This window comes from Lissotriton vulgaris, chromosome 6 (genome assembly GCF_964263255.1).
Source record: "Lissotriton vulgaris chromosome 6, aLisVul1.2, whole genome shotgun sequence".
In the NCBI taxonomy this organism is placed as follows: Eukaryota; Metazoa; Chordata; class Amphibia; order Caudata; family Salamandridae; genus Lissotriton; species Lissotriton vulgaris.
The window spans coordinates 252,182,718-252,202,240 of record NC_141694.1 but is presented as its reverse complement, the minus strand read 5'-3'; the positions used below and the strand labels follow the sequence as shown (position 1 = coordinate 252,202,240).

Here is a 19,523-nt window from a genome sequence, read left to right as displayed (position 1 = left end):
GTACTTCTATTTCCAAGGGGAGGGAGGTTAGGCACTGTAGTCCTTTCTCGATTGTCTTTATACAATTACATCTTCCTTCATAATCTATGGACTGGCTGCGAGGCTAACTATTTCTGTTATGCATTTTTCTGCTTGTTGTGGCATGTATACTGCATGTTAGAGCACTTTAATAAAATAAACATTTTGAACTATATTTGTGTCGCGTTGAGATCTTATTGTGGACAGGAGCGAGAGTGCGAGCGAAAAGGTGGATCCGGAAGTGTTGTGTTCTGGTTGTCTGATCATTTGCTTCTCTGTGTTTGTGTAGGAGAGCGAGTGAGACACTATAGCTAGTCGGTCCTGGGCTCGTGGGTGCTAAGGGCCAGATGTACAACCCTTTTTTGCATCCGCAAACGGGAGAACCTCAAGTTTGCGGCCGCAAAAAATAAGAAATTGCACGTACAAATAGCATTTGCGACTCTCGCTATTAGGAAGAGGCGTCCCTTCCCAATAGTGAGCCAACATGCTATGTACTAGTGTTTTGCGACCGCATTTGTGGTCGCAAAACACTCACAGTTTACCACCTACTTCAAGTAGCCCAGCAGGCCACCATCCCTGGGAGGGCTGGCATTCCCAATGGGCTCGCAAATTGCGAGAGGTTCATTAATATTAATGAGCTTCGCAATTTGTGACCCCATCTGGAATTGCAAAACAGTGTAATAATACTGTTGTACATACGTACTCGCAATGAGTCACAAAATGTGAGGCGCTAAATGAAAGTCATACATCTGGCCCCTAGCCCCTATACACCAAGGTCCCATGAGCCTGCGCATAGTTCAGTGTATGTGCAGATGTAGGAAGGTGGATACCTGACTATGGTTGCCCCCAACTTTTCGCCTGGTGTTTGGCTGGTTTTCCGACTTAGTTGACCTGGGGCCCTGCCAATCAGGACCCCAAGCCTACTGCTCTCTCTCTAAAATGGATTCCATGTACCTTAGGTACATTTCCAATTGGTACTGGGCCACCTTATCAGACCCTGTAACTCAGGGCATAGGTGTACCCAGAGCCTACCAGGGGCTGCAGCATGTATTATGCCACCCCTGGCTGGCCATCTAAATCTGACACAACTGGCTGCACGACAGCTGGGGCAAGGTGGTGTAATCACACTTTGCTTTAGATATAGTATACCTATATCTAACCCTAAAATGGACACACAGATTCCTATCAGTCACTCCTATGGCGGGCCTTGACAATCCTGAAGGCAGAGTGCTTGGAATCGTGTGAGATGGTGCTCTGGCATGAGCTGAGCCCGTTTGCAGCTTGCGGAACCAAGTCCTAATAGCTGTTCCATGATAACGCATACCATATACTCTTAAGTGCACTATAATCCTCGCGGTTATATGCTATCTTTGGTATCGCTTTATCAAAACATGTCGAGTAAGGTGTCATACGAATTGGAATACTAACCCCTCGCCAATTCTGGCAACGGGGTTAGCATTCCACCCTTCTAGAGGGACACGACATGTATGTAACTGTGAACCCCGGTTAACGTTAACTCAAGACTCAGCATCACAAAATGGATGCTGCCACCACAGACACAAGTCTGACCCCCTGCAGCTGGGAGTCCTTCCAGCGAGGGGAGCTTGGACAAAGGGTTTCCTGTCAGGGGCGGTGCTAGCACCATCCCAGACAGGGTTTTGTGTATCCTGGGTAGGCAGGGCTTTACAGGAAGGTGACTGCAAGTGGCACCCCGGTGCTCACTACGCATCTGCCGGCTAGAACCAGTTCCAGGGGCACACCAGCCCCTGAGCTGGGGAAAGTCCGGCATGGGAGAGGGGTGTAACCACCCCCCTTCCTGGTCCCACCCCTAGGGCAGGACCTAGTCGCCTACCCACCCCTTTCTTTAGGATAAAGGCAGGAGCGGGGACCCTTCCAAATTAGATCATCTTTGAATCAAGAAACTACTTTCTGCGAAAGGAACTCTCGACTCTTCTCAAGATTTCTCCCTTGCGACTAAGGAGTAGTCACCCTGCACCCGCAGACACCATCCAAGAACACTGCGGTTTGCTGCACGTCCTTCCTCCGGAATCCGACCGACCAGCACGACGAGACCCGGCTTCCCTGGCACCTCTGACCTCTACCTACCTCTACAGCTAAGCTGAGAACCGTAGGTGCGACGAGACCTCGAGGGACCGGCCATCATCAGAACTGCACGACTTCTATCCAGCACGACCGCCGAGGGATCCTCTGGTGAGTGCTTTGGGGTCCGAGAAGCCCCGACCCTGAGCAGCTCCAGCACCGAAGACCAGCCCCCCAGCATCCACGAGATCTGCGTGGGGCCCTTCTGCTTTTTGGCTGCTTACCGCGTTGTCTGGTTACTAGCCCGCTGGCTTGTGGCCTTCCCGACGACGACCGACGACATCACCACTGCTAGTCTGGTTGCTCCAGACTGGCCCTTGCTCCCTTCCAAAAGAGGAGCACCCCGGACCCTCCTGGTCCACTCCAGACGCCATTTTAGGTCCACCGTGTGGGCTTGAATTTGCCAAGACTTGTTGCCCCAATCCTGGGTCCAGCGACGTCGACAGCATCAACCATCGTGGGACAGCTCGCACCTCCATCCTGGTCGCCGACAACGCCTCCTGGTCCGTGAGACTGCAGAGCCCAGCGTCGCCCACTCACCTGGACGAGGTGACTCCATCCGGTGCCATCCTGGTGCCCATCTGATCACTGGCTAGTGATTCAGGACTTGGTCCCCTCTGCTTACAGGTGTCTTCCATCTTCGATCCAGGCTTGGATCCATCGAACAATCTTCACTGGTCGCCTGCCAGCAACTCCTTCTTTCAGGCTCCTGGTTCGTCAACGAGGGTTTCCGACGACACTTGAACCCTATGCAGCCGCAGCCCCTGGGCTAGGTAACTTCGGCATTTCGGTGCCCCAGCATAGCTTCACTATCCAAGGGTCCAGATCCACTCTCGTTTTCAGCCTACCATATCGGGTTCGCCCGAGAACACTAACTTTGCTTTTACTAGCCTCCATAGACTGTCCCGCATCCCGCGTGAGAGTGCACACTCTGCACCCGAGTCCCCAAGGCCTCCTACTAGTAATCTGAAGGTTCAGTAACGTAGTCCTAGCGATTCCAAAGCCTATTAGTCCAGTACTTACCTGCTAGTAATTTTGCATTCCACTTCCATAGTATATGGTTTTCCGTGCCCCTCGGGCATTTGTGTAAATTGTGCAACTTAAAGTATTTTCGTAAGAGTTTTGTTGTGTGCTTAGTACCCTGTCCTCATAAAGAATACAGGGCTGTTGTGATCTAAATAAATACACTGTTTATTTTCATAACACTTGTGTGGTGTCCTTTCACTTGGTGTTGAAGGGGTATATGTGATGGTATAACAGCTGGCTTAACACGCCCTTTAGAGTTTAGCCCGAAGACTGCTCGTATCCATGCTACTAGGATAGCTGGTCTATAAGGTTGACTTACAACCAATCATCAATAAGGGTTGTTTGGACTGATATATAGTGATCACTAGAATAGTGAGCACTGCATATCAGGCCAACTTCTCACAGCAGATCCCTGTAAAAGGCACACTGTTGATTCCATCTGGAGACTGACTACACCAGGAGTAGTTGTAGGAGGACTAGGGGGCTTCTTGTTAGGACAAGTAGCATCTCCAGTTAAGTGTCCCAACTTCTTACGGTTGTTAAACCAAGCCTTTAGTGTATCAAAGTTCTTTCCCTTGTTCTCATTATTGGACTGGGAATAGTTTTGGGACCCACACCCCTTTGTAGGTTTTTGGGGCACTTTTGAAGACTCATGCTGTTTATCTTGAGAGTTCTCACCCCCTTTTCCCATGGGAGGTTTTGTAACCCTTTCTTTTGGTCACATCCAGTGGTTGTTTTTGACACCCTTGTCTTGACCCAGTGGTCTGCCTTCTTTCCCAATTCTTGGGGAGAAATTAGACCTAGGTCTAACAAATGCCTATGTAACTTTTCGTAAGTGCAATTACTTAAAATATGTTCTTTCATAAACAAATTCTAAAGTCTTATAAAATCATGCACATTATTTCAAGTTAACCAACCATCTAGTGTCTTAACTGAGTATTAGTATTTGTATTTTGAATGTATAGAGCGCCTTATCACCTCGGGGTCTCTAAGCGCTTATCAGCGGATGCACCTGGAACGCACAAGGGGGCCACTAAAGCGTACCCCATGCTTCCTGAAACAAAACCGTTTTCAGCTTTTTTCTGAATGGTAGTAAACTAGTTTCCTTGGGGAAACTCGCTGGTAAGTTGTTCCAGACTATGAGAATTGTATTTGAATTGTATAGTCAACGAAGTCAATCCAGGATTGGTTTTATGAGCCCCCATGAATCTAATTCTGTAATCCTCAGTTGTGAGTCCAAATCCCTCAACCAGAGTCCTCTTCGTGAGGTCATAAGACCCAGCATGTGCCCCTGTAAGGTTTAGGAGTCTGTCCCTGCAGTTACCAGTGAACAGTTCCCAAAGGAGTGCCCCCCCGTGGAACTTCTTCACTTTTCTCATTTCATAGGCCCTTGCAAAGGCTGTGAACCCCCTTTAGGGGTTTTAGGATCATAAGATTGCTCGTTATCCTGATTTAGTCAATTGCTGCGACCATTGATGGGAGCTAAGCCCAGCTCTACTCTCTCTTTCCCTAGAGCCAGGAGTGTGGTCTCTAGATCCAATCTTTTGGTCAACTTTGCTAAAAGGTTGTCCTCCTCATTGAGGCTGTCCTCAATTTCCTCAGCAGCACCTGATCCACCTGTGTGGGCTCTAGGTGCTTACTGAGGGGTTTATTTTTGGAGTGGGCGCCACTGGGGCCCTTCTCTCCTTATGAAGTGGGGGAGGTTGGTAGTTAGCCTCACTCCCTCCATCAACTTCTTAATCTGAGAGGTCTTCACCATTCTCAGAAGGATGGCCCTTAACATACCCTGCAGACAGCTCCTGGAGCTTTTGTTTGGAAGGATAGGAAGCAGTGATTATATGTTTCAGTTTGCATAGAGACCTTAACTCCCTAAATTCTAAGTGGAGATAATTGGAGATGAGTGGAGATTAGGAGCGAGGTTGAGCTTATCAACCTGGTTCTCTATGCCATTGTGGTTATCTTCACTAAATGCTGAGTTCTTGTTAAATGACATTGTTAAAAAAAACTTTTAACCCCTCTTATCCCTAGCTAAAGTGAACTTTTATTTTTCTAAAATTCTAAAGGGACTTAAGCAAGGCCCTAACAAGACTATTAGTAATTTGGAAAAATGTGTCAATTAAAAAAATCAGAATTCTAAAGACAATTTAAGAGTTCTGTTGTGTGATCAGGTGATAACCAAGTTAGTCCAACAAATGCAAAGTTGTATATCCCACCTCTCATCCACCAATGTAGGAAGCTGGCTCTGTATATACTATACCAAAATGAGTTATAGTGTGCAAAGAGTCCAGTGTAACCCCAAAGGTAGACAGAGGTAAAGGTAGACAGCACCCTACTCTCCATTTGTGGTACCGAGGGTGAGCAGTAGGGCTTTATCAGAGAATAGTGTTAAGCATTTACACACTCAGTCAGCAAATGATGGCACACACTCAAAGACTGAACTCAAACCAATTTAGTTTGTATAAAAATATTATTAAGTTATTTTATTTCTAAAACCAAGCTAAGCCTGGCACAGGTAAGTGAAATTATTTGAAAAATATTATCCAGTGAATACACATTGAATGCAAATTCAAATTCAGTTGTTTGAAATACAGTGAAGTCAAAGATTCGAAATTACTGTACAGATTACTTTTTAGTTACTTTTTAAGATTACTTTGCAAGTTACTTTTTCTACTCGGTGTGATATGCCTAGATATCACACTGGGAAATTTCCTAGAGAAAAGGCAAGTGAAATCTGTTTTGCACAATTGTAATATTTCAGGTTTCCATACAAATCAACGCCACACTTGAAATATTTCTCAGAGAAAAACAGTCAATGTATTCCTGTGAGAAAGTGCCAACTTTCTTGCATGGTATGCCCCCACTTTTTGCTGAATTGCTGATGCTCTTTGACTGAGTGTGACCTGGGCTCCTGCCAATCAGGTGCACAGGGCCTGTGTTCCCTTCCTAAAACTGTGTTGAAACTAAACACCAATTGGCATCTCTGGCCATATGTCAGCCCCTGGTAAATGCCCTCTTTCTTTCTCTCTGTTTAGTTCTTTACCAGGACACTCAGCCTGCAAGGGCAGTGTGTGAGTGTCAGGGTACAGGGCATCTAAGGGTGGCACAATAAGTACTGCAGCCCTTAGAGGCCTTCTCTGGTCACAGTGCCCTGGGTACCTGTGGTACCATTGACTAGGGGCTAATATGTGGCCAGAGATGCCAATTGGGTTTAGGCTTCAATGCAGTTTTAGGGAAGGAACATACAGGCCTTGGTACCGGATTATCAGTAGCCCAGGGCACACTCAGTCAAAGAGCATCAGCAATTCAGCAAAAAGTGGGGACATACCATACAAGAAAGAGGGCACTTTCTCACAGTACCCATAGTACCTTTTACAAGGGACTGACATGTGGCCAGAGAAGTGCCAATTGGGGGTACAAGGTACAGTTTCTGGGACAGAACACAGGCCCTGGGAACCTGATTGGGAGGGACCCAGGGCACATCAAGCCAAAGTGCATCAGTAGTCTAGCAAAACGTGGGGGGTGGTTAATGCAACCGATACCCAACTTCCTACACCCATCTTTGTGTTGATACACTTAAAAGCTCTGGGACAGGGTTACGCGCACTTTCCACAGGAAGTTGTAACATAGGGGGCTTAGTGACCCCCCATGGGTAAGTAGCCATTGGCTACTACTCTACACTCCCATAATGCTCCTCAATGCAGTATTTAGGGGAGACCGTGGCACCAGGAAATCAGATCCTGCAGACCTGAAAGACATTGAAGGACATGAAAAGTCGCATCCTGCAATAACTGAAGACCCAGCTGCTCACCTGCCGCCAACCCTGCCGGCCTGGCTAACAGCGACATTTGAGCCATAAGTCTACTTGTCATGCAGTTGCTGAGTCCCCAAAACCTGGGAAAGCTGTCAGCACCTCACCCAGGGACCAAGACCTCCCAAGAAGCAGCGTACCTTCTTCCCTGCATTCTGAGGGCAACAAAAGACTCATGTGATGGCTTTGTGACGGCACAAAACAGACGCCTGAAGACACCACTGCACCCATTGCTCCAAGCCTGACTTTAAGTGGGCCAACTAGGTCATCGTGGTCCCCAGCCATCCAGAGACAAAGTCCACCGTGGTTTCGCACCCAGTGAACTTTCACTTGCAGCATCTGTACACAGGCCCCCTTTACCATGACGGCACCCAGTAAGAAAAACAGACGCCTAAAGACACCTCTACACCCATAAAAAAGAGGACCAAAGGTGTCCCTACTTCCAGAGCATAGTGATGCCTGAGCCCTCCTGCTTGATCAGCCCGACTGGCCTCCCAGCCCAAGCATGCAGCCTCTTTACTCTAAGAATGCTCCCAATAGAGTGGCAAGGGGCACGCAACGCAGTTATGCACCCCTGCATCCGGCCATCCAAGTGCTGCTGGTGCTGCCTTGGACCTTGCCCACAACTCGTTGTAACTCCTGGAGATTTATCCTTTAAGTAGCTGAACTGTACCTTAATGCCTCATTGACCAATCCTACCATAGGATAACATTGCAGAAAATAAAATATTTTTTCAGGCAAGAAATAATGTACAGTGAAGCCAAACTCAGGACTCGTTCTCTACAGAGCTAAAAAAAATGTACAAGAAAAAGATTTTCAACAACCGCTACACTGCATGGAGGCTGTGGAGCTCCTAGATAACTATAGTGGTAGTCCATTTTTTTTCTCTATCATTTAGCAAACTGTATTAAAATCACTTTTCTAGCCATTTCCTTTCATTTAATAAGCCATTATTGTATCAAAAATCAATGATTAGGAAGGAAAATGTGACTCTGAGAAGTTATGTTTAAAAAAATGTAAAGGTTTTGGGGGTGTATTTTTGAAACCTTTGGAATACCACACACTGGAAGAAATATTAAATGTTGATGATCAATAAAGAAATATTCATGATGGAGAAGGGCAAAAGGTGTGTGAGAAATTGAAATGCAAAGTATGGTATCATGAAATGGGAATCTCTAATAGAACAGACTACAAAAACAATGTGTATGTTCTACCTGGCATGCCTGTTGCAAGTCCTTGACTAAAAGCCAAAGCAGAGTTGGCAGCCGCTGCTGCAGCAAGTGATTCTGCCTGCTGCCCTTGCTGAGCCTGATTTGGAGTTAAAGGACGCTGATTTGCTCCTGCTCGAAGTACCTATAAATACAACAAAAAGATATATGAAAAGTAATTCACATTTTGGGATAAATACTGTAAAGAAGCAAATCAACAACTACAATGACTATCAATTTACATATTTTAAATTAGGAACTACTTATATAAACTGAACTAAAGAATATTTTCTTATACTCCTAGTTCTACCACTCGTGAATTCTCCCTAAATGCACATGTGGCAGAATATGACCATGCAATGTATGCTGAAACACATTTTTAACTATATTTCCCGATTTCAAGTGATTTTATTTTTCAACATTGAAAATAACAAGAAATATGGCTATAAGAGGCAACATTTCATACCTTTTTTTAACTAATTAAATCAATCATGATATAGTCCAGTTAACTGAAAAAATACAAACTGGCTTTATGTTCTCAAAAGAAAATGAAATCAGGTACTGGTATGAATAACCTTAAACACTTTTGGAAAAGCACAAGCAGAGGACTGTATGCTAAACAGAAAGACTTTGCATTGGTGATATATGTTGTGAAAACTTAACATGTAGCCCGTGAGGATCATGCAGAAGTGAGCGCCAAGAAACGGAGGATCAGAACATTTTTCTGGTGGCCTGAGCAATATAAATAGATGGAACACTATGTGAGGATGTGATCCATTACTCATCAGCAAGAATTCCCATTTCACTGATCCATACCAGGTAAAATTTGTGAAATCACCTGAGTGACAGTGGATTAATTTGGCTATGGATATTGTGGGTCCACTACAATTGTGGGAAAGTCAGGGTATGGGATATTCGTGATTGTTATTATAAGTTACCCCGAAGAGTATTTTGTGGAGAATGTTATCAGAAAAGCTATACTAGAAGTTATGAGATATGTGTTTGGGTAGGTAGACTTGCGCATGACCATTATTAATCATCATTAGTTCCATAATACTACTCACAATGCATTAAACGGAATGACTATCGTATTTCACAGTCTTCAAACTTTGCACAAATATTCCTTTCGTTGTCTGTTACACATTTCTAGTCAAGTGCTGCCTGGTTCGACGCACACCTGAGGTCCTGTCCATAATCACGACAGATCTGATCTCGCACTGCACTTTTTTTTTAATAGTACCAGCCGGAGTTAGGAATAAAATTTTTTCGAGTATACTCACGTGCCAGGTACTTTTTAACCTTCACCACGTCCCACCACTCACTTATAAATACACCCTTAAAAACACATGCACCACATATAGTCAATAACTATAAAGTGCTCCCACGTAGCCGTAGGTCGTAGCACGCCGCATCCCGTTAGAGGGGTGCGAAGACCCCGATGATGAAGCATGACACCAAGGGGCCTTTTGGTGTGTGAGGGGTATTTTACTAAACACTAAGTGCTCAAAACCACATGTTGGACCATCTTCCCCAGAGTTGGATTCCTTTTGTTTACAAGGCAAACGTTACCCAGAAGCAGAAGTGCGGCTGTACCAGCGTCAATATCAGCATTAGCAGAATAGTGGGTGTAATACTAATGCACGTTCTGCGGTGCGCTTTACGAGGGAAAGCAGGAGCCTTAGCTTGTATACACTAGGATGAGGAAAGGTTACTTTCCGCCGTCGCTGCCACTCGTTAGTGCTTGTTTGCCATGGCGCCCATAATATGCATGGCCGCTGTCATTATTATTCCTCTGTGTTGTCACCCCTACCACCACCCGCCCCTCGCTCCTGGTTTGTTTATTTGCTCATTTAATTCCGCCCTCTCCCGGGACCAAGCTTAATGTTAGGGCTTTCACTTTTAAAACACTGGCGTGCACTTTTAACAATGGTGCTAGGCTCGTTTTAAGATCCTGAGACAAGGAGCAGGTCAGCGCTGGCTGGCTCCTTCAGATCTCTGCTCCCACACACCTCACCACTATAGTTTTGTTTGTTTATTAAGGGGTCAGACGGAACTCAAAACACAGGTGCACAAGCGAGCTGCACCAAGACACACGGTTACCTCTGTGGTCAACCACGCTCGCAGCCGGCCGACAAAAGTTATTTTTCTATTTGTTTACCACGGGCCGCCACACACATACTTTTAATATAAATGGCGCCGTGCTTTATTTCACTTATTTCAATATGTTGTGTTATGTATGCTCATTTTAGTATGTGTGATCCATGGCATGCAGCATTTTGGCAGCCGCACTTCTTACTTATAGCGCGGCTAGCCAAACCACTTCTTTATTGAAAATATAACTTTGTAAAGAAGCATGATGCCAGCTTGTTTCTTTGTTCCGATTTCGCATTACTGTGCAATTTAAATATGTCTGCAGCTACTCTTCGTCGTGTGTCACCGCTTGCACTGTCCTTCTCTCACTTTGCTGTTTCACTGGTCTACCCCCTCCCGCTCCCTTTTACCCACTATGCCTTTGCGCGCCCGGCCCCCCTCCTGCGTTGTTACCCTATAGTAGTTTGTGACCCCGTCTCTCTCCTCCCTCGCATGTTAGTGCTCCAGGCTGCCCGTTCCACCATCCCCTTGTACCTTTCCCTCATCTCAGACTCCAGGACAACAACTAGACTTAAACTTGGCACCTACCTGGTAGGCAGTGCGATACAAGTCACTGCTCCTTGCCCCAGCTTTCTGCTGGAGTCCCACCACCTCCGAGGCACATGGGCCATGTAAAACAAATGTCCATCGCCCCCATCTCCCTGTGGGAGTCCCAGCGCCTCTCTTACAGGCGGGGTGATATTGTACTGACTTGGAGCCGATATTAACTTTGTCACATTACACACTGCCCACCAGCTTCCCTCTAAAGCCTAGGTATGGAAAACTCTACCATCCACCAGCTTAGAGGACTGCTTGATCTTGTTTGATTGTGCAATGATTAGGCAACAGTGTATGCGTGCGACCTGTCTAGAATTATGTATTTTGACAACAGTGAGAGTTTCATTAAGTATACACAAAGAAATTAAAATCGATCCCCTTTCAGCTCTGCCCTGAAATTAATGGGGCATCTGCTTCACAATATCTTGAATAGGGGGGATTTTAGAATACGCATTACCCAGAATGCAGCAATATACATCTAAATGGATCCTTTATGAAAATAATTCATATTTCACACGTGTACACTGCTCTGTGTCACATCGTGCACGTACTTTGTGTCCAGGCCATTGAGCAGCGAGGCACCAACAAGTGTTCTTAAGGGGGCAGTCTCAGGACGGGGCAGGACAGGAGCACTCTCGCGGAGCTGACCAGCAAAGCGCTGGGGCTGAAGACATGAACCAGATCTACAGCCGCAGCGAGGACAACCTGGAAGTGTTCACAGCCGTGATATCACCAAAGAGTGAGTGAAGTTCAGAGCTGGGAGGGACAAAGGCTTGTTTCTGCCTGGAAGGGCATGTGCGCCCATCGGTGTGCAGTGGGAAACCAGTGGTGTACTCCTGCGCAGTTTGTGGGAAGGGGTGTGTTGCATTCCAGGCTATAGCACCAAGAGTGTGCTATGCTTGTGTACTGCACTGAAACTGGGGTGGTTCAACTAGTCGATGTTATTTTTACCTATGTTAAGTTGCTTGAATTATCCACCTCGGAAGGATGCAAGGCTGTGTGTGCCTCACCAGGATTAGAAGTTAATAGCATTGATCAGACTGTGAGCAACATCCCCAAATGCACTCTGTAAGTAATGTTTTTGAAAAAAACACTTCATGAGCCGTTTTGTTACAGTCTTCCAATAAAGTTGTTTATTTTGAATTCACTTCTTTACTTTCCTTTGATTCTTATCTTTTTTCAAATAATTATGATGTTAGGTTCACATCAGAAGATTCAACAGAACGATATTATTCTAGCCCAATGCATTTCGGGCATGATGCCCTTCTTCAGGGGCGTCCTTTACTGTTAGGAAGAATGTACACAACATAATAAACATCCAGTGTCCTCAAATCTTGTTTGTAAACAAACAGAAGTAATAAACTGTTTAAACAATAAATGGCCTTATATCCCAGATGGTCTATTAAAAGTGTCAAACAGTCAAAAATCACTACAGTGTGCTGGTATGTATTTGTGTGACATGTGCATAAAACAAGAGTGCCAAAAACGGAAGGAACAAAAAAGTGAATGCGCGCCGTGCAGACACTACTTGATGTGATAGGCAAACCCAATGTCTACCAGTCAAGAAATGTGAGAACATACCTAAAATTTCTCAATGCGTGTGGAGCACGTTCTCCAACTTCCATGAAATAATGTAGGTTTGTCTAAAACATGATAATCAAAAAATAATAATAAAGTGAAGATTATAAATGGTTTGTGAATACCTTGTTTCAATGTGCCAAGGGTGAAAAACGTAAAGATCACTTACGAAAAGCCTGTTGCAGTATGATCTTTAAAATGCACGTTCTGAATGAGTCTTAAAGGTCTGTGAAAAAACAGGAACAAATACAGTCACCGAGAACCTGTCTTTCCTCGGGTGATCAAATCCGTACATGAAAAACGCTAACTTGCCGAAATTTAAACGCGAACACGCTTCTGGCGGTCTGTTGCCGATACTCCTGGAAGTATTCAAAGATGTGTCCGCGTGGGTGGAACAAATACAGAAAACCAGCGCGAGCAGCGCCCACGTGGCTTCTGACACTCCAATGAGAGATTGGTAGTTCCGATGTGATCGGGACTACAATAAGACTAAACAAAGTACTAAAAGGTGGATGATTGGTGAATGCTGATCCCCACCGTAAAACAAAGTGCGGTTTCTAAGCTTTAAATGTGAAAAAAATAAAAACTAAAATTGGAACTCAAGATATCAAACAAAGTACCAAGTGTTTTGTACGATGGGTGAAATTTAGTGTCGACCAACTGGTGATTGTAAAACCTATGCTGCAACTTTCATTGTACATGTCAAAGTGATAATCAATTCATCTTCATGAAGGTACAAACGGATGTGTACATTTAAATGATTGCCTAAAATAAAAGTACATGAAAATGAATATTTCAAATATTCTACCGCACAACTTATGTCATTGCTGTTTCTCCTTATTCTCGAAAAGCAAAATGGTTAACAGTTTCATTCATGATCAGTGCCCAAAATGTAAATGATGTTTACAGAAAACAATTAAAGTCTATAAGGTCATTTAATCCTTTTGGATGGGCAGTACATAAAAAGAATCCAGAATACTTCACGGCGCAGTAAATATTGGGTATTGTCTCTTCCAGAAAGAATCTGTGGTTGTTCCAAAACTAAAAATCGAAGTTGGATGGGAGTATGATTGTGAGCATTACAATGTGGCACCAATGGTGATTTTGCGCTTCTAGTGCGAATGTTACTCTTATGTTCAGTTAATCTGATTTTGATTTTTCGCTCCGTTTTGCCAACATAAACTAAGCCACATGGGCATTTAATCATATAGATTAGGTTGAAACGGTCACATGTGGCAGTGACTTTTAATTTGATTGTGGTTCCTCGACTGGGATGTTGGAACTCTTTACCTTTTATGATTCCATTTCAGTTCCCCCATTTGTGGCATGGTAAAGTTCCTTTGTACGTAGATGGTATCTTGTCTTTGTGATTCAATAATTCCTTGATATTTCTTGTGCGTTGATATGCGAACCTAGGTGGTAAGGAGTATATTCCATTGAAATCGTCCTCCATGGTTATTAGCGACCAGTGCTTAAGGATTATCCTTTTGATTTGGTGACTATGTGTGGAGTATTTTGAAATGAAAACCATCCTTTGCTCATCTTTTGATTTGGTTTGTGGTGTTAGTAAGGTCATGCGGTTCAATTTCTGTGCTTTCAAACTGCTTCTTCTAGGATTACCTTTGGATACCCTCGCTCTTCAAATTTGGTCAGGGTCATTTGCATGCTCTCATTGTGATTCCTTGGTCGATGAAATTCTTTTCAGTCTTAATAGTTGAGAATATGGAAGGTGTTTCTTGAGTGAGTATTGATGAAAGTTTTGAAAGTGTAATAGATTATTCCTATCGGTACTTTTGGTATATGCTCTGGTTTCCAATTTCCCATTTACGTTCTGTATCATGACATCCAGAAAATGTATTTGTTCTCTGTGTAAAGTATGTGTGAACCCAATTCTGTCGTTTACTTGATTTAATTTCCATATAGCCTGTATCAAATCTTGTTCTGACCCTTTCCACAAAATGAAAATGTCATCTATATACCTTTTGTACAGAAGGTTGTTTGACCATTCATGATTGTTCAAAATATTGTTGAGCTCAAACTGATACATGAAAATGTTAGTGTATGCAGGAGCCGCACAATTTCCCATCGATGTTCCAGATGATTGAATGAAAAATTGATTGTTCCATGTAAAATAACTATAGTAAAGCGTAAAGTGCAATAGATTCATGATGAATGTTTTCAAATCTTCTTTCATATCCGTCAACATTGGGTGTGTTGCCACTGCTTCCAATCCTAAATTGTGTGGAATTGAAGTATATAAAGCATTAACATTGATGGTGCACATAATCATTTCTTTGGTATAGGTGTTTGCATTATCTTCCAGAATGGTGAGGAAAGAAATTTGTAGTATCTTTGATGTAGGTTGACATTGTCTGTACTATCGGTTGTAAGTGTTTGTCCAGATACTTTCCCACTGGCTCATGAATGGAGTTCACTGTTAACACAATAGGTCTGCAAGGAGGGTGCGTAGAATGTTTATGCACCTTCGGTATCATATAGATGTATGGTATTGCTGGGTTCTGTTTGATTAAATATTCTTTTTCTTTTGTTCCAATAGTTCCTTTATTTAAGGCTTGATCTAGGATGGTAAATTAGTATTTTCAAAAATTCTCTGGTTGGATCCTGGTCAATTTTGAAATAGGTGTGGATATCCTGTACATGTTTGTTTACTCGATCTGTGTAGAATTCAGTGTCTAGAATAACTAGCGAACCTCCTTTATCTGCTTGTCGAATGGTGATATCAGAATTATTTGCCAATTTTTTTAAGGTTTGTTGTTCTTTTCTTGTGAGATAGGTGGTTTTGGATTTGGGTTGCTTGTACATGGTCTCAATGTCCTTAGAAACAACCTTCTCAAAGGCATCCAATACTTTATGGCTAATAGTAGGGATAAACTTGCTTTTGTTGCGTAAACCCAAAAGCGTATCTTTTTTGGGTTCTGTTGGTTTGGGTGCAACATTGGAGAAAAAGTGTTTCAATCTCAGTGACCTCATGAATTTATAAATGCATATTTGTGTATCCAAAGGATTGGAATGATGGGTTTGTACAAACGTTGTGCCTTTTTGTAGAACTTGCATTACAAACTTTGTAATGTTTTGTTTTGAGAGATTAATAACTAGGTTTTTAGGCTCCTCGTGTGTTTTGCCACTGGATCTTCTTGAGCTGTTTTTCTTGCTCCTCCTGGTTCTTCTCGAAGGGTTTGATTTTTCTCTAAAAAAAGTCACATTGGGATTGGTTGTTGATGTTCCTACGCCTGATGTAGATGGTCTTTCACTACTTTTGCTTAGGTCTTGCCTTCCAAATGGCGGTTGCCTTCTGTGTTGAGATTCATCAGATGATGATGTTTCATCTGTAGATCTAAAATTAGGTCTTTGCTGTCTACGTCGGGTGTATATATCTGCCCAATTATATACCTATCCCAATTTGTAGTCTAAAGTTCCTAATTTTCCTTTCATTAATCTCCTTGGTGTAAGCGCCGGGACACCTCCTTGTGAGGTAGCTGTTCGCGCTTTATAAATATCAGTATTATTATTATTATTATTAAGTCTCAATTTGTTCACTGATGTCTTTTAATGTACTTTCCAATTCCTCTTCAGTAAGCATTTGACTTAATTCTTGTTTGAGTTGTAGAGATTCTTTCATGAGGTCATCTATAAGTTTGAATAGAAGTGAAACCAGAGATCCTCTAGTTTCATCCCTTTAAGGCACACATATCAGTTGTCTTTCCTGTTAGAAAAAGACTTCCACTCCATATGTTAGTACTTAAGTGTCTTTTTAATTGATTTAGATTTAAATTCTGTTTTTTGACTTCATTTCATTTCCATGTGAGTTTTAACATCATAAACTTCAGGCTATGTCATTTCAGAATATCCAATGCATTTCGGGCATTCTATTTATGCCCTTCATCAGAGAATCGACACTGTGAAAATAATATAGTAACAGTTACAATACTGTGAGAAATAAGGTTAATAAACATTGTGAAAAAAACATCTTTGCATGATATCTGCATTTGGCAATAAATGATATTCAGTATGGTTCTGGGTTCCTAAGAGGTTGCTGTGTATGTGTATGCTGTTGTGGTTCAATGGCGTGATGAACAAAAAAGGAAATCTAAATGAAAACGTAGTATCACTTACAAGCATTTCCTCACGGATATTTTTACATCTGTAAGAAAAACGTGAAAAAAGCGCGATCAGTAATGCTGTGTGAACGTTTCGGTGAAACGTTCGAGGCGTGCTCAGCTCTGTCGGGTGTGATGGACTGACCTGCAGTGTTTGTTTCGCGTGCTTGGATCTGTTGGGAATCTTCTCCAGCGTCGGCGCAGAGGAAACTCTCGCCGCGTCTTACTATGTTTTGAAAAGGGTTCCGGTCATGTGACCATAAACACGGTAGATAGACTATGGATGACGCGAGTGGTGTGGGGGGCTGTATATCTCAGTAGAAATCTCATTTTATTGACGTTCTTGGGTATATAAAAAAGGGGACAGTTATCAAAAAGTGAAAATAGATGATGAAATATAAAAAATGAGATGGAAAAGGCTAGGTCGGGTTTAGGGTTCTAAAGTTTATCTCCGGCAAAAATATCACGGGTGAGGCTAGAACCCTGGGGTGGGTTGGCGTGGTTGTCAGTCGCTCAGTGCGTGGAGCTACATCGTTGTGCTTAAGGTATGTGGTTGGGAAGTGTGTGTGGGGCGGTGAGTGGTGGAGCGTGTTTTGGAGTGTGTCTGGTGGATGTGTGAACAAACACAGTATTGACAAGTTGCGGTCAATGGAGCAATTATTTATAGGTAGCAGGACAGTTCAATTCTTTCATTTAAACCGGTCGGCTTCTGCGTGGTCAGTTTTTGGATCCAGAAGTTCTCTCTTCTTAGGAGATGTTTGGTATTGTCCCTCCCTTCGATTTTCTGTATTGTTTCTAGTATAACAAACTTTATCTGAGAGATGTTATGATGTTCTTCTATGAAGTGTGCTGACAAGGCTGATTTGGTATTTTTTAGCCGTATATTCGATTTATGTTCTGTTAGTCGCACTTTGATGCGACGTTCTGTCTTTCCGACGTACATCTTACTGCATGGGCATCTTATTCCGTAGATCAAGTTGCTGGTGTCGCATGTTGCGTTTACCTTGAGTTTTATAGAATGTCCTTTCGTTGGGTGATTGATTGAATTTCCTCTAATAATACTGTTGCAATTGCAACACTCTGCACCCGGCCACCCGAGTGCCGCTGAGGGTGCAACAACAGTGCATCACTGACCCTGAGAGTCCCCTAAGTCTAACACCATAACCCCAACTCAAAAGACCGATTACTTACCTTGAAACCGAAAACTCATTTTTCCTCATAGGATAACATTGACACTTTTTCTCCCAAAAAGTTTCTAAGTGTTGACTTTTGAAAACTACAAATATTCCTTAAAAATAAGCTGAATAACCAAAAAGCATTTCCTCAAGTGTTTTCAGGAAATGTCCCAGTGCTGAATCCAGGATCCAGCACTGAGTAAGAAAAAGTATTGATAACCTAACTTACCTGCTAAGTGAATTTCCTCCCGTAGGATAACATTGGTGATTCTATATGAAAAAGTTTCAAATTTTGAAATGCAATAATGTTCTTTAAAAATCGTAACTTTAACCAAAACGCATTTACTCACCTATTTCCTGGAAATGTCCCAGGGCTGAATCTAGGATCCAGTCCTGTGTTAGTAAAAGTAATCTGAAAAGTAATTAACTGCATTTTACTTTAAAAGCCCATTCAATTGAATGTACTATAGGTTAATGTTATGAGTACTTTTAGAGCGCGAACTGATACCCAGAGGTGTCCTGGCACTATGTGAAGAAACTGCTGGGGCAAGGACAGGAGAGAGTGGTACAACGGATCAATTAGCAAAAAGCCATGTTTTTAGTGCTTTCCTAAATGGCAGCAGATTGGTCATAATTCTAAGATCCAGAGGAAGAGGATTCCAAGATTTAGCCGCATGAGAGTAAACTTCTGCCACGCCAGTTGATTTTTTTTTACCCGTGGGACATTTACAAGTTTTGCGTCAGAAGACCGCAGGATTCTCTTAGGTAAATACCATTTAAACTGGTGTTTGAGGAATTCTGGGCCAATTCCATGCAGGGCTTTAAAAACCAGGCAAAGAGACCTAAATGGAGTTCTTTTCCTGACTGTTAGCCAGTGAAGCGTTTTTATTTTGGCTGAAATTCACTCATACTTTGGTGTGGCGGTAATGAGTATAGCCACAGCGTTCTGCAACATCTGAAGTTTATTTAACAACCCTTTATGGATTGAAAGGTACAAACTATTGCAGTAATCTAATTTGGACATAATAAGTGCAGTAACTACAATTTGTTGCGAGTCTATCAGAAAAAGAGGCATTATATTTTTGCAAGATTGGAGGATAAACGATGTGGCAGATGCGACCCGATTTACCTGGTCTCTGAAATTTAGTTTATCGTCAATCAAAACTCCTAGGTTCTTCACTTTCTTGATCGGCATAGGTGGGGGACCCATACCTGCAATGTGCAATGTGTTGCAAACTGCTTACTTAAAACTGTAACTATAACCAGTACAAGTTACACTGCAATTTTGAACTGTGTTCATACAAGTAATTTACGGCGGAAAAGTATTTTTATGCTTACATGTACCAGGCTTGCTTGGTTCTAGAAGTAAAACAACAGTATTTTTTTATACAAAACAATTGGCCTAGAGTTAATTTCTTGAGTGTGTGGATTAGTTTGCTGACTGAGTGTGTTCATCAAATGCTTTACACTGTCCTCTGATACTGCCTTACTGCTCGACCAAGCTACCACTCTAGAGAGTAAGGTTCTATCTAACTTTAACCTCTGCCTACCTCTGGGGACACTTGGACTCTATACACACTATACCTCACTTTGGTGTAGTACATATAGAGCAAGTTTCTTACAGTATTGCTCTGGGGAAACCAGTGTCTCTCTCACCATGGCGACACAGGCACCTGTATCCCCCAGGGCTTCTATCTAAGTCCCATTTATCCAGGGGTATTGCAAATACTTCTTAAAGTTGGAAGGCCAAACAGCTAAAGTGGCAAACTGAACTTCACCCTTAGTGACTAGAACTGCTTCAGTG

General features: G+C 42.9%; 1 protein-coding gene across 2 annotated transcripts in view; it reads right to left on the bottom strand.

Annotated features, from left to right (window-relative positions):
* Positions 1-19,523, bottom strand: part of PUM2 (pumilio RNA binding family member 2) — a 755,055-nt gene that overhangs the window by 515,465 nt on the left and 220,067 nt on the right. For both annotated transcript variants that reach the window (XM_086926282.1, XM_086926283.1), the window contains exon 10: positions 8,167-8,305. In XM_086926282.1, coding sequence (XP_086782408.1) covers positions 8,167-8,305 — 139 coding nt within the window. The remainder of the gene's footprint in view (positions 1-8,166; positions 8,306-19,523) is intronic.